Here is a 15,229-nt window from a genome sequence, read left to right on the forward strand (position 1 = left end):
AGAAAATCACGCTTTATTAGGAAAAAAACACAACACCATCTTGATCATATACATACAGGTAACATGCCAGAAATATTATCATTTTAGGCACTAACTTGATTTCCAGTCATTATCTGTATATTTAACACCAAGCAATTTTCCACTTTTAATCATCCTAACAAAAAAGGTGTAAATTCATGTGATGAGTTCTAAAAAAATACTACCATGTCAGACCTATTTAAAGCGCGATTAAGAACAAAATTGAAAAGGTCCTCACTAAGTATCCTTAAGTAGCAGCAGCCAGTTCCCTGGCAGGTCAGCCTATATTTCTCTCTCATTTATATTGCAAAGCCAAGGCATTCTAACACTCTTTGCAATTCTTGTGTTCTTAGAATTACTGCCTGGTTTTGACTATTCCTTATCATTAGTGATAAGTGTCACATCCAAATTTGCAAGCTGAACAGAGACCTCAGTCACCGATCCCCCAAAGAAGTTGTTTCCCTTCAACAGAAAGATTAGCTTTATGTCTTTAGGAGGAAATTCTATTCCAGCTTGCTTCCCAAGCAGCAGCAATGTTCATATTTACTCAAACAAAGACACAGGTGTATGTATGTGTGTATATATATATATATATTTTTTTTTTAAATTTTTTTTAAATGTATGTGTGTGTATATATTTTTAAGATGCTAATTTAAGCCAGTTGTGGTAAAGTGACTGAATTCTATGTTGAACAGATTTCGAGTACCCCCCTACCTGGATGAATTTCCGTTGATAATTCCAAAGGAGTTCAGAATTCCCATGCAAGTAAAACTCTTCTTTAACTACATACACTATTTCACATCAGTTCACACTCATCTCTTGCTATAACCTTCAGAAAATCGCTAGTTAAATGAGCAGCTACATTAAAAACAGTTTTCTTCAGTTAATTTGTCACAGTTAATATCACTGCAAAACAAACTTCGGTTTAACCCCAGTAGGCAGCTCAGCACCACACAGCTGCTCTCTCACTCCCCCACGTGGATGGGGGACGGAACTGGAAACGTTAACATGAAAAAATCCATGGTTTTTACATAAATACTGTTTAATAGGTAAAGCAAAAGCTGCGTGCACAAGCAAAGCAAAACAAGGACTCATTCACTGCTTCCCCCTGGTGTTCAGCCATTTCCAGGACAGCTGGGATTCACCACGTGTAACGGCAACTCGGGAAGACAAACACCGTACCTCGTAACGTCCCTCCCACCTCCTCCTTTCCCCTAGCTTTTATTACTGTGCACACCACCACGCGGTATGGAGCATGGCTTTGGTTAGCTGCACTCAGCAGTCCCGGCTGCGTCCCCTTCCCTTCCTACTCACCAGCAGGGCAGCATGAGAAACACAGATGACCTTGATGCTGTGTAACCACTGCACAGCCACGTCTAGAACATCAGTGTGCTATCAATACTGTTTTCATCACAAATCCAAAACATAGCACAAGCTACTACAAAGAAAATTAACTCTATCCCAGACAAAGCCGGTAAAATATCCACCCCTCATTCCACACCATTTACATTATGCTCAGGTCCCACCTTATCCAGTATGTGCTCACTGATTAACTATCCTTCAACTTATACCCACGTATCGTTCCCTTAGTCTATGAACCACCCCTGTGAAATGTCCATAAACTACCCACAGAGTTGATTTAGTCTATGGCTTAGGTTCTAACCGTTCAGATGCTCATTTAGGACAGTGGAGGTGGCATGTTGCCAAAACCACTACGCACCAAAACCCAGAACTCTGGTTTCGGAATCTTTGGATTAAGATAGAAGGTTTTGTTTGTTTGTTTTATCATTCAGCTTTAAATGAGGGTTCTGAGAGAGTTCTACAATAATCTAGGCAGGTATACACCAACATAACGTATTTTTTACTTTGGCTATACTCAAAGGAAAAGGCCATCTTCATCTAATGACCTTTCACCTCGTTAAACAACATGAAAAATAGAACAAGTATGCCTTCATGTAGATGAGCATTAAGGTTATGAAATAATTGACCTAAACCAACCAAACTAAACCAAATGTAGAACAGACTTCCAAGAAGACAACCAGATGCTTCTAATGTAATGTATGCACACTCCCACGAGTCACGGGCTGGGACAGCTTTATCATAACATTCTTGTAATGCTAAAGAATCCAGTAGGCACAAGAATTTGAGTGATAGTGTACATATGGCAAGTGATATAAACATGATAGGACACGTAACATTTATAGTAAGTACAAATACTGTGAACTTTGGTTTCATTAATAACTCAGGAGAGATCCGATAAGTATGTTGTACTTCAATCCAAAAGCTAAGGCACTGATAGCCCCTCATGGGCAAGACATTGTGGGTCACCTCCTTGTCCCCTGCCTCACATGTATACATTCTGAATTCCGGCTTTTAAAGAGGGGGAGGTCACATCACATGGCACCTTCCTATCCTCAACCTGGCGAGCACGGAATAGCTTAAAATGCTAGCAGGATAATATGGCTCCGAGACCTATGTGGAACATTTTTAGAGGCTCAGACTAAATGCATCTTGTCTCTTTTCAGCTGAGACAGTTGCCCTAACTAGCATGATTTATGCAAACCAAAACCAAAGAACTACATTTCATAAACAGACTGTTTAAAGAAAAGTTCATGACAGAGGACTGTCTCACAAGTGTCCATAAATACATATAATAATGTGCAACTCAGGATAAGACAGAACAGTGTCCAAGTTCAGAAAACCCAAGGGGAATATGCATGACATCTGCAAATCAGCCACACAAAACAAGGTTAAATACCTCTTTGTCAGAATCTAAAACCTAAGCCATCAGTCCCGGAGAGCTGACAGTACCGTGCCACAGCCAGCTTCTCATCCAGCATGTACTCGGAAGATCAACATTAACCAGTTTCATAACGGAAGCAAAGAAGCTATGTCCTAAGTGCCAAAACAAAAACTTATTGAGGTAAGGCAAATCTGCGTGGAATTACTTTCTGAGAACTCAGTTCCAGCAGGATTTTTTCTTTAATAAACATTGGAAAAAAAAAGGTCATTGTCCTTCGATAAGTATCTTCTATTTTCTCATGTCCCTGTCACGTTAGCTGATCAGCAATAATCTTCCACAATTCCTATACGAGAAAAAATATTTATAGTTAATTTCTCAGGCCAGCAGACTGTTATTTGATAATGTTAAACATGCACACTTTAACACAACTTTTAAGACACACTCTATACTTTATAGTCAATCCAGCTCTCTAGTCTCTTACAATGACCACCAAATTGTCCTTGAGACAGAGCAACAGAACTGAGTCCTTTATTCCTGCAGCATGGATTTTATTATTATTATTATTATTATATTTTATAATAATAAGTAGTATAATTCAGGTAGTTTCTTAAAATTATTTCATTGGTCTACATAATTTTTTGCAGTATTTTGACTGAGAATCTTGCTCTTATCTTAGCCTGTGTTGACAAATGCTTCCAATAATGCCAATAAAGATACAACTGAAAAAGTACTTGATGTACCGAGGAATCAAGGTCCCACAAGTGCATGTTTTATACACACACACACACACTTCTCAATCCACTGTACAACAAAGATGAAAAACAGAGCACTTCATTTTTGTAGAATAAATCAGTATAAGCTTTGCCTGTCAAATAAAGATTAGCAATCAGACTATCATATACTCATCACCATGACATCTTGAATTGTGGCAGTGTACTTCACAATAAAAAAACACGTGTGTTTTAAAAAATGCATCTATTTCAAAGATCAGTAGCAACCTTCCATAGAAAGTATGCAGGGAACGAGTTTACACATTTAGATATAACCTGTATTATATTTTTACACTTGTAAAAGTTGTTATAAATCATACGTGCAAAACTTGGTACCTGAAGGTGTAAGCACTAACTAGAAAAATAAATCAATCTCACAAAACAACTGTGGTCCCCAGAATCTTACTATGCACACGTACTGTAGTAGACAAAGCAATAGCACGTTGACTACATGGTAATAGATTTGCAATCCACTATAGGACTTGCAAATTCTCCCAAAAGGTCAGTTAATTTGTATCACTATAGAAGCTAGCAAGCTACTAGCTAGCCTGCACAATATTCATAAGAGAAGACAACTGAGGAAAAAAAAAATAGAGAGAGAGAACCATGAATGCTTGGAATGTAATTAGAAAACCAGAAATAATGTATGTGATACATTTCTGAATACCAGAAGTTTACTACTAATCAACTTCTTCACAGGTATTAGAATATTATTACCTTAACCCTGAGCTGAGAAAGGAATTATAAAAACTATAAAATGAAAGCTCTTTTACAAGCAAATAAATGAAAAGAGATATTGGTCCATTTTCTAGTCAATCGCAACACATGTATTTTACAAAGTAATGGAAATTGCACTCATTTCCTCAGAAGTTAAGAAACAATCTAAGCCATTGTATTGCTCCATAATAGCAAAGGGCACGTTATGTCAATTTAGTATAGATTATGTAAGCATGGACAAGAATTATTTTAAAATAATAAACAGATAAATGGAAATAAGAAGGTAATATTTATTCTGCTGTTCTTACTTCATATTAAGTAAACAGCTAAAATCTAATTTGAGATTATTAGCCCAACATACTACATTTATTTTAATGAATGCCACTTACCAACTGCTCGATCCGTTCATAACTGAGAAACTGGCAGAAATCAGGCTTAATGGGCTCCACAATATATTTCATTTTTCCATCCTGGAGATTCTCCAGATCATTTAGAGTATTTCTAAAGTGGCTGTAGGCTTCGCATGTAATATCCATATGTCTTAAAGTGAAGTTCAGTCTGGCAACAAAATATTTAATTTAAAACCTTTCTCCTATACTGGTTTCTTAAAAAGCTATGTGACTTTCCTCAGCTAATGGCAAATGTGGGTCTTCTCAGTGTAATTAACTCTCACAGTCAAAGAAGTAACCCCTGCTGTCCCCAAAAAGCCGATGAGACATGCTATCAATAAGTCAGGAAGTTTTGGGTGAAGCTCTCCATTGACTTTAGCACATTTTGCCTCAACAAAATCACTAATTTAGCTTCTGGGAGAAACGCTTTGCAACAAATCATATGAATAGCTACTGCTTACACATCTTTACACATGGACTATGTATACATCACTTCATGAACGGACTACAACATGTGAGTACTCAAAAACATACAAAGATTCCTTCAAAGAAAACACAAGAGAAATTGTTATGGAGGGATGCAGGCTGGGAGATTATGTCCTCATTCTAAGCTCCTTCACTCTACTCGACACTTTAGTCCATGACCTCCTAAATACACAGCACACTTTACACACAGTACACACCAAGTACTGCAGATCAGACTAGCCAACTATTTGCACATATTTGCACCTTTATTTGCACAGAGGTTATCTATCTGATGCAAGACACAAGTAAGATCACAAAAGCCAAACTCTTCTGGAAGTAAAATTCTGAACTGATAAAAATTAAATAAGTATAAAACCAAATGCATTTACTGCAGCCTTGGATCAACCAATTCAATAATCATAAAACAACCTTCAAGTAAATCAGTGTTTTTTTCCAAATAAAGGTAAGCATGTAAAATTTTAGTGCTTCTTGGCAATACTTGCCTCTTTTCTATTGCTAGGAAAACTGTGCAAGATTTTTTCAAGTTGTGTGTGATTCTATACAGCGTTCTGAACAAGGCATCTGTCAGGTCATCATCATAGAACACTACAGGAAAAAGAGCACAGAGTATGTACATTTAAGAGTAGTACTTACTTAAATCTCAGGCATGAAACAACAACAAACCTTAATTAAATCATTCTAATCAAATAAGTCATCATTTGAGCTTTTTATAAGTCATTATTTTAGCTAAATCCCGAAGTATTATATTTTTAATGGCAACAACTGACCCTATATCAATATCCACTGCTGCTCTTTATGTCAGACGTTCTTAAAGATTTCTCTTCTGTCTATGGCAATCCCTTCCGTCAGGCAACTTACAAAACTTTAACAAAAACTCCCTCATCCTGGAAATATCTTACCACAAAGCTAAAAAAGGCATGATATCACAGTGTATAGGGCCACCTTTATTTAATAATAAGAATAAAAAAAGCAGTAAATTATACCACTATGAGCGTATCTCTTTGGAAGGCAGTTTTCCAATATCTTTCAATATCATAACTAAAAATAATCCTCCTTTACTTAAATATTAAAAGAAGTTTTTCTATACAGATAAGCTAGCTCGTCTTTTTTCTTTCCATTAAGCAAGAATGGAAAATAAGTGAAAAATGTCCGAAGGGACACACTCTAAGGGTAAGTGCAATGCTTGAGACTTCTTTTCCACATTACAGTACACGTGATTTTGACCATCAATCTTTATTTGTATAGAGGTTATTTGATGAAAGACAAAGGTAGGACAACAACACTTAACTCTTTTTTTTCTGAAAGTCAATTTCATCACTTATATGTGATTATGTTCTCTGAGTAATTTATTTAGTTACAAAAAATTACCACATAAAACGAAAGAAAAGGTTAGTGGATGTTTTCAGTGTCTCTTCTCCTATTGCTAATTCAGATTGTAAATATAATTGTTTAAAAAAAAAATAAAGACAAGAACATGTGGCAGAGGTTTGACAAATTACGTAGGGATCTGATCTGTTAGATTTAAAAAGCAAAATAGGCATGGTTATGTTATTTACTCGTGTTTGATGTAAAAAGCTTACTGTTTACATTTTCATACCATCAGCTGCCATTATCACAGTGCAGTGGTCATGCAAATCAGCAATCTCTTCTTCAGACCAGCTAAAAAGAGCTTCCGGATCTGTAACAACAAAGATGGCTTTGGTGTACAGAGTTAACTGGCTCAAGTGTTTGATAGACTTAAAAACAAACAATCAAACATTTTAACTCCTCTGCTCATCTGCTACTCAGCAAGCAGAGCATCCCACTACAGGGAAATCACAGCCTCCATTTGTTCCCTAAGTTCCCTGCAGTCCTTTGCTTTCTGTGCCATATGTCCAGTCCTCTCAGGATCAATTGGCATGAGTAAGTTTTCCTTGACATAAGAATTTACAACCAATTACTACCCTGTAGGAAGATCACAGATTTAACTAGAAAAATGCATTTTCATGCAAAATTTGATTAGGATTCCTGCTTAGTTATGCTTTCTAAAATTTAGACTTGGTTAAAATTTAGATGTTCTCTTTGATGGTCTAAAGATCACACAGCCTTTTCAACTAGCGGTATTAAATGCTATCATTTCATGAAAATTTCTAAGGTCCTAGAGAGGCTTTTGAAAGTGTAAAGGATGATTTTACTTCCCTACTTAGATGTTCTATTTTTCGAATCATTACATCGAACTACTACAGTTAAGTGATACCAAAACCTAAAAAGCAAAGCAGGATTCATACACCCAAGTGCTATAATTTTGTGTTGACCTTAAATTTCTTTTACAAAAGGTCTATATTTGTAACTACTAGACAGCTTTACTGATCTGCTTTACTACTGTTAATTGCACTTTTAAAATTACTCATATTAACTGCCTTTTTTACTAAAAGTAGCAAACCATATTCTCTTTCCAAATATGTAAAATATAAAACATTCATCCCTACATTTGGAAAAAAGATTTACACACCTTCAAGAGATCTTCTGTCCTCCCCCCCACCTTGCATTGTTTTGTATGCAAGCCATCATAAGCAACACAATAACATCACATCACAATCTGGATTATACAAATCCACGTCATTGTATTTGGATTTTGTTACCACCACATAATGACACACTGTATTTGCACTTCTGAATTTTGATCTCACTAAGCAAAGGACAACCACTATTCACCTATCCTCAACCTATCAGTAATCCTTTTCTTACTCATTAGCTAGCTGACTACATAAACAGTGAACTTTTCTTGATGGATTTGAGAGGAAAAAAAATCATCACAAAGGACCCGTTACAACTACCTACCAGTGCAGAATTCATCTTTCAGCCAGTCAAGTTCCTTTACTTTAATTTCTCCTCCTGTGGGTGAAGAAAGACCACAACAGTCACAAACAGCCCTTCAGCCAGTGCTGCAACAAGTGATAAAGACGTATTATGAGGACACATGAAACAAATAAGGTTGAACATCAAATCATTTACTTTACAAAACCAGTTACCCCTTACAAAAGGAATGTAAGATGAACTTAAAGATCAGAAACACCCCACTTTCTCTTCTACATATCTCAGCTGCTAAATACTTCTCAGAGTTCCACCTCTGTCATTTACACTCTGTTTACATGACCCTTGGCACCTAGACATCTGTGATCCTCCAAGTACCTCAGTGAAACTAACACAATGACTAGAACCACAGCTTGTCTTAACTGCTGACCAAAGAAAGATCAAGTATTTTGCTCTTTTCCAAAGGAAGTTGTCCCATTATGGACCACATACAGATTTCTTCTATCTTTCTAAATGAGTGACTTTTAACCAAGACAGAAGTTTAATTTTACATGTAAACACGCCACATTGCCAATGACTTAAATTGATTAATCCCAAAGGAATTCCACAGATAGGCAACAGTACAAGTATTGACTGCACAGCACTTACCTCCTGGCTCCATCAAATGTTTGTTTAATGCAACATTTTGTTCACACATGGCCAGAAGATCGTCACCAACATCTGGAAAGAAGCAGTGACAATATTCAAAATAAGATTATTTTACATGTGCTGCGTGTGTCCCTAACCTCTCAGACTAACTCTCTAAATTTCTGTCAAGCTCATGAGATTACGGAAAATTCAGAGCAACTCTCTCCCTTGATAACTGCTTCCCTAGCATTCTTCTTGCTTGTGTCTTTCAGTACTAAGCTCTGAGTCATCCTTGAATAACGTTAGGTTGCTGTACTTTAACAGGCAATCTATCCTTAACTCACAGCAACATATTGTTTTTTAAAACGCTTGCACCTAGAAATATTACTGCTTTTTCATCCTGTTGTGAAAGTTATTGCTACTTTACAATAAACACAATTTTATACACATTGATAACAAATTATTAATTAAAAAAAAAATAGATGAGGATGAAAATTCCAGGATGAAAATACTGCTTTGTGGAGTTTCATGAAAATATTTCATTAAAAGCAAGTGCCTTACCTGTGCAATAAACTCTGCTGGCAACTGTTCCCATGATAATGCTTGTAACTCCAGTGCCAGCTCCAAGCTCTAGTACTGTGCAACACCTGAACATGTCCCGTTTAAACAGAACGTAGTCAGCAAGAAGAAAAGCTGCACGCCAGACCTTCAGATAAGAGATGCAGTTACACTGGGCACATTCTGAAGCACAATCCATGAACAGCAAGATAATAAAAGGTACAATACCTACTTGTTTTCCAACATCTTCTAAGGGGGTTGCCATAGTATGCTCTGTGAAAATGGAGGAGGAGCAGAAATAATTGTTTTAAAACATTTTTCAAATCAAGCTCCATAGGAAGTAGCAAATTTGAAAAGTCAGTTCATGCTTCCCTTTTAAATCTAGAACTAACCACTGTTCATTTTAAATAGTAATGCTAGATAATGCTGAAGACCCCACTCTAGTCAAGTAGAAACATTCCCCTATGGTATACTACTGCCCAAATCACTTCTGGAGAAAAGCAGTTTGTTTTTAAAATACTTACAATATCACAGTATTACATTTGGTTTATTATCTCCTTTCACGTAACTACTTTTGTTTAATTTATAAGAGCTATTTTTCTTTTGTTTTACCCAAACAGATACTTATCCCATTTCTCCTTGAACATAAGCTTACTATTTACCTATTTTAACAACATCAGTGCAAGTGCATTCTTGTTCTTCGTCTTCAAAAGCATCTTCTTTCCCTTTCATCAGAATTACAGGATATACCCTATCCCTTGAAAGATCCTCCGCCTCTAAATCAGAAGTGCTTCGAGGTCTTCTGACCACTTCCAAGTCTCCATCATCATCCAGCAGAGCTTCTAGTCCTTCAGTATTCGATTCCCTTTCATTTTTTAGATTATTCCTGTCCTTGTCACACAGTTCATCTCCACTGCTGTACTGGTGTTCCCTTTCAGCTGTAGCTTCTCTTCCAGATTTCTCAGATGCTGAATCATCTGTGTTCCAAAGGAGTTTGAAATACGACAGGAATACTGCAAGAACATGGAGCAGGAGGAGGAAGAATTTGAAGATTAGCACTAGGTAAGAACAGAATCTGTAGGCCAATTTCCAGATGCATGACATTTTGATGTGCATTTCACATATTATAAAAATATAGAAGATTGCAAATCATACAGGTATATTGAAATACAGTTCTATTTGCTAGGAAGAAATATGTCTGCTACTAATTTCTGTCACAGTAGGAATAAATGAAGCACTTCCACAGTCTGCTGGTTGACTCAACATCTACTCAGTCAAGTTTATGTTTTCACCTGATATAATAACCCCTCTTTTAGCAACTGGGAAAAGGAATGCTTTTTTTACATCCTTCAAGAGAACTTCTGCTGAGACAAGCTTAAACCAAGTTGAAAGAAAAATTAATATCATAAATTACAATTTTATCTTTATGTTGATTTAATTCCTGTTTTAAAATAAACTAACATGTTCTAGTAAAAAGTAAACAGAATTTCTTTTACTATTTAAAAAATCTTTTGAGATTCACCTAACTTCTTACCTTGAAATCAGCTTAAAGCAGAATGAGACAGCACAAATAGGCAACCTGTCTTGTATCAGCTCAGGCTGAACATACTGACATGCTATCACTTTTTTTTTTTTTTTTTAAGCAAGAACATGACCAGTGAAAAAGGTCAATACCAGCAGGATTCTAAGAATTTCTTACAATTGTGTTTATTCTTATCAAAGGGAAACCAATTGCCACTATTGCTTTCAACAGCTCGACAGTGTATGAAGTTCTATTGTCACATTTGTTAAGCTAAAGCTGTCACACTGCTATCCAGTTCTGACCTGGAAAATTCCTTTATTTCAGAGTACACAGCACTGACTCTCATTTTGTTGTGTTGAAAGGATCTTCACATCAAGAAGAATCACAGCAAATGAATGCTAGTCATTGTGACAACACATCACAGCATTAACTACCTGATTTTGACCTGATCAAGGTCATAATTAGTTTCTACTTCCTTGGAAAGCCTTTTGACCCTCTTGTCTCTTATACTTTTTTTTTTTTTTTTTTTTACATTAGCATGCACTAGAATAACTGCAAGATTTTTTTATTTGTAAAGTCTCAACTAGGTTTGAAAAACAATTAACACTTTTGTCACAGCACAAGAGATACTTTTCTGCAGAACATTTTAGTAACAGCTTCAAAGTCATTTTCCCTGACAACCTTACAGAAGCCCACAAACTGGCAGAGGCATTCATTTGTCAATTCATTTTCACTACGGCCTTGACTCTTCAAATTATACAAGCCATTGCTAATGTGAGTCCATTGCTATACTGAGCTTTGTCATTGCTTTTTTTTAAAAAAACAAACAAGCAAATAAGCAAACAAACAAATAAATAAATAAGCTGTTAGGTTCCTCTGGAACAAATGGTAAATCATCACTTAAAAATTTTATAGAAATCATGAATAATTATCTTTTTATTTTAAGTGATAATATTTAAAAACAATAGCTTCTCAGCTTTGGTCTACATGTAAGAAACATCCTAACTTTTTAACATGATTCCCAAGGTGCTGTCCTGAGATTACAGATAAATAAAATTAAGCCGTCATGAAGGTTAATGTGGTTACTTCTTCTCAGAAAGTAACTTGTGTTTTTTTTTTTTAAGATGGGTTGTCTACAAATTCCACATTAACAGTTTTAATTTATGTATTTAATTTCACAAGGACAATGCAGTTAGCTCTCTTCCTAAAGACTGAGCAGGAAGCAATTCTGCTTCTAGCCGGAGCAAAATATGTACTGATTACTATCAACCATTCAAAAGAGGATTCAGCCATTACAAAGATATTCAAATATACTAAAAATACAGTTCCATCAGTCTAAATACACATTACCTGGTTGTCCAACTGCATTCAACCGTACCATGAGATGTCTCTTGTTCGGACAGTGTATGTGAACGTCAGAAAGCACAGTGTCACTTTTGAACGTGAGGCTATCCATCTCCTTCTCTGTCACATCTCCCATGATACGCTGGTGAGAGGCACATTTACAGTAACCAGTTTCCTGTGCTGTGCTGTCACGAAGAGACCCAATAGTTTCTGTCAGCAGGCATCAGGCAGCAGCTCTGCTCGGTGAGACAACCTCATGACGCAGGTGCTGAGAAGAGCTCATGCAAGCTGCAGTTGTGCAAGCTCCCCCATGCTCCAATACGACACCAAGTTGTGAATCTGGATATTCAACCTAAAACCAAATACAGACAGCTTTTAGTTATATAGTGTTGTTCCAGCAGCATTTTAGAAGGTTAAAATATGGTTTCACTGGACTATAAAGTTGCAATGCTTCAATGCTCTCGTTAGCAATGTTCCACTGTACCAACTGTCACCTGCAGCTTGCTGGCAGATACCACGTACTTTAGGTAGTAGAGCTGCTAATTAGCTAGTCTTAAATACTAACAAACCCGTGAAAAAGGAAGTGTTATTGCAAATGTACAGTTTGACAAAGCCAAGTCTTCACTGAAATGACTTGAGCGCATAGCTTGCCACTCAGCAGGTAAGGCACCCTGCCTGCCATCCCCGCTCTGTATTTCCCCCCAGAAAACAAACGACCGAAGCCGCCCTCGTTCCCTCACACCCACAGCTCCGCTGGGGCACGAGCGGGTGACTGACCCCCCGGGAACACGGGGCGAGAGGCGCCGTTTATTCCCCACACGCCCCAAACCGGGCGTTTTGCGGGGGGCTCGCGAAGCGCCGCCGAGCCGCAGACGCCAACCCAGAACCGCGTCCCACGCCCGGAGGCCGCAGGCTCGGCCCTCACGCGCCCCCCGCTGCCTCCCGCAGCCCGGGCCCCGCCGCCATGGCGGAGCCGCCGGCCCCTTCCGGCGCGCAGCTGACGCGAGGCCGCCGCGGCGCTGAGGAAACGCCGGGGCCGTTCGTGCCCGCTCCCGAGCCCTGCGCAGCTCCTCACAGCAAACGCTGAGGTGGCTTCGCGCTGAGGTTCTGTAATTAGCGCTAAGCCCGAGGTGAGGTGCGGCACGCTGGCAAAAGGAGACGCCAGCGGCTAAGTTCTGTCAGTCCCTAAAGCAGCCCCAGCGTTTAGGCAGTGAACCCACGCTCCCCACTGCCGCTAGTTACTTGGCTCAGAGCTACGCTGCCTCGCTTCATACCCAGTTCCATGCAAAACTTCAAAACACGCCAGCACAGAACAAAACCAAAGGGGCAAGCGGGCAGAGCGCTTTGTAGCTGGAGAGTGTCAGAGCTGCTGCTGCCGCAGTGGAGTTAGATGGAGCAACAGCGGCAGCCGTGCACTGACTGGGGGCAGGAGCTTTGCTTAATCCCAAAGTTTTCACCAGGTGTAATAAGCCAGGTAAAATAAAGAAGCCCGAGTCTGGTGTTGAGCAGGAACACTGTGCCAGAGCACTTGGGGAAACTAGTAAGAGATGTAGGCAACTTGTAGCGTTAGGCACCCGCTGACTAGCAGCTTCTATTACCCACACCTCGGGTCTAAGGGTCCGTGGCAGGCACAGCAGGGCCCGGGACAGACTGCTCTCACCTGGCAGCCTGTGGGTGCCATGTGCTGTGGTGGCCGGGCTGACCACCCCTCTGGTTCCCGGTCTCTGTGCAGCATCAGGCATAGCTATGCTCTAACTCCTATCTGGATTCTAGCTCAGTTCCTCTTCAAGGGCTAGTCAAGCTGTTCCTATCTTAACTGCTGGAGGACGTGTCTCAAAAGCAGACATTTACATATCAATTACTTGCTATATGATACTATATACTATGATAGAGTTGCTACGCATGATCCTTGTATTTTTCTTGAGTGGATGCTCGTAGCGAAGAAAGATTTTAAATCAATACTCTTAGAAAAAACTTGGAATGTAATGCAAAGTCTGTATTTTTAGACGTCTTTCTGTTTCTTGTTATTTGCATCTATTTATAAAGACTAAGAATTATTAAGAGAGTGTAGCAATCTTTCCCTGTATTTACAGTCTAAGTGGTAATGAAATGGAAAACACAGTGAGCCATTCAGATCTCTCCTTGGAGTGTCTGTGGGTGAATATCTGACAAAATGCTTCGGAGATTTGTTTTCCTTTTGTCTGGCTCCTGAGAAAGACCAGAATATTATTTGCTTCCTGTGGTGATACTCTGCCAGTTAAGTTATTACTGCAGTCTCTCTCTGCTGGCATATTCTCCACTGCTATAAAGCACTAACAACATGCAGACAAAGCAGATATTTGTCACAAAATCTTACCAGTTTGTAGTAAGAGATGCTTTACTGGTGTGCAGACAAAGTTTGTAGTTTGCAGTTAAAAAGTTAGGCAATTCACTCCATTACACAGGTGTTTTAAACACAAGAGCATATTGTATGACAAATGGAGCTGTTATAATTTATTTTCTAAAAAATGCAATTACCTTGTTTCACATAGATAATATCATTAGGCAAAGCACGAATAGCTAATGGCTGCAGAAGGTCTTAAAGGAGCCAGTGTGGTTGCAGACATTCTAATGCAGTTGACAGCTAGCTGACAATCTAGCTGTGCAGATGCAGTTTCTGGACTACACACAAGAGGGCTTTAGCAACAAGGCAGTCCATGGATGAGTAGGAGCTGTGGGCTGGTAACAGCTGCAGGGATACACCTAAAAAGAGGAAAGCTTCAGACCAAGAAATGCCCGTGAAGCTCTGAAGGGATGCCCCACAGCAGAAGGCAGATGGGTTCAACACTCATCCTCCCTCTCCACTGCAGCATAAAGGTTATGAGGACACGCCGAGAAGTGAGATTTTGGCTGTGTGCACTTCTGGAAGCAATGCAGATGTGTAGTAATAACTTAGTGACCTCAACAACTCCTTGAAGTTGGTAAAGGTATTTAGTTTATAAAAACTTTACCTTTTCTGAGAGGTGTGGGAGGGAAAGCAAAGTCTGGGCTGGCCACATCTGGTGACAGAAAAATTAAAGTCATGTTTCTTCTTACATTTTCCCAGCTCTGGCTTGTAATTTCTACTCCCAGCAGGACAGCTACAGTCGCTGAACTCACTACAGTCATCACTCAGAATGGCCCAACCAAAATGACCTCATCTGCATCCACTCAAAACTTCTGGCTCCCGCTTCCTCCCAGTGCTGTACTTTGCCCCTGACCAGGCTACTCCTGCCAGAAGCAA

The 15,229-nt window shown here is 38.8% G+C and overlaps 1 protein-coding gene across 3 annotated transcripts in view; it reads right to left on the bottom strand.

Moving 5' to 3' along the window:
- The window catches only part of METTL22 (methyltransferase like 22), a 23,733-nt gene continuing 8,504 nt past the window's right edge, over positions 1–15,229 (bottom strand). The window contains exons 1-11 of one of the 3 annotated variants that reach the window (XM_032197712.1): positions 13,043–13,059; positions 11,974–12,319; positions 9,764–10,114; positions 9,334–9,374; positions 9,105–9,249; positions 8,565–8,636; positions 7,944–7,997; positions 6,721–6,801; positions 5,606–5,708; positions 4,638–4,806; positions 1–3,104 (exon numbers count right to left, since the gene is read on the bottom strand). In XM_032197712.1, the coding sequence (XP_032053603.1) occupies positions 3,069–3,104; positions 4,638–4,806; positions 5,606–5,708; positions 6,721–6,801; positions 7,944–7,997; positions 8,565–8,636; positions 9,105–9,249; positions 9,334–9,374; positions 9,764–10,114; positions 11,974–12,103 (1,182 nt within the window). In that variant the 5' untranslated portion in view covers positions 12,104–12,319; positions 13,043–13,059 and the 3' untranslated portion in view covers positions 1–3,068. Of the gene's footprint in view, positions 3,105–4,637; positions 4,807–5,605; positions 5,709–6,720; positions 6,802–7,943; positions 7,998–8,564; positions 8,637–9,104; positions 9,250–9,333; positions 9,375–9,763; positions 10,115–11,973; positions 12,845–13,042; positions 13,060–15,229 lie in introns of those variants that run through there. The other 2 variants (XM_032197713.1, XM_032197711.1) reach the window with 2 other exon arrangements.

This window comes from Aythya fuligula, chromosome 15 (genome assembly GCF_009819795.1).
Source record: "Aythya fuligula isolate bAytFul2 chromosome 15, bAytFul2.pri, whole genome shotgun sequence".
Lineage (NCBI taxonomy): Eukaryota > Metazoa > Chordata > Aves > Anseriformes > Anatidae > Aythya > Aythya fuligula.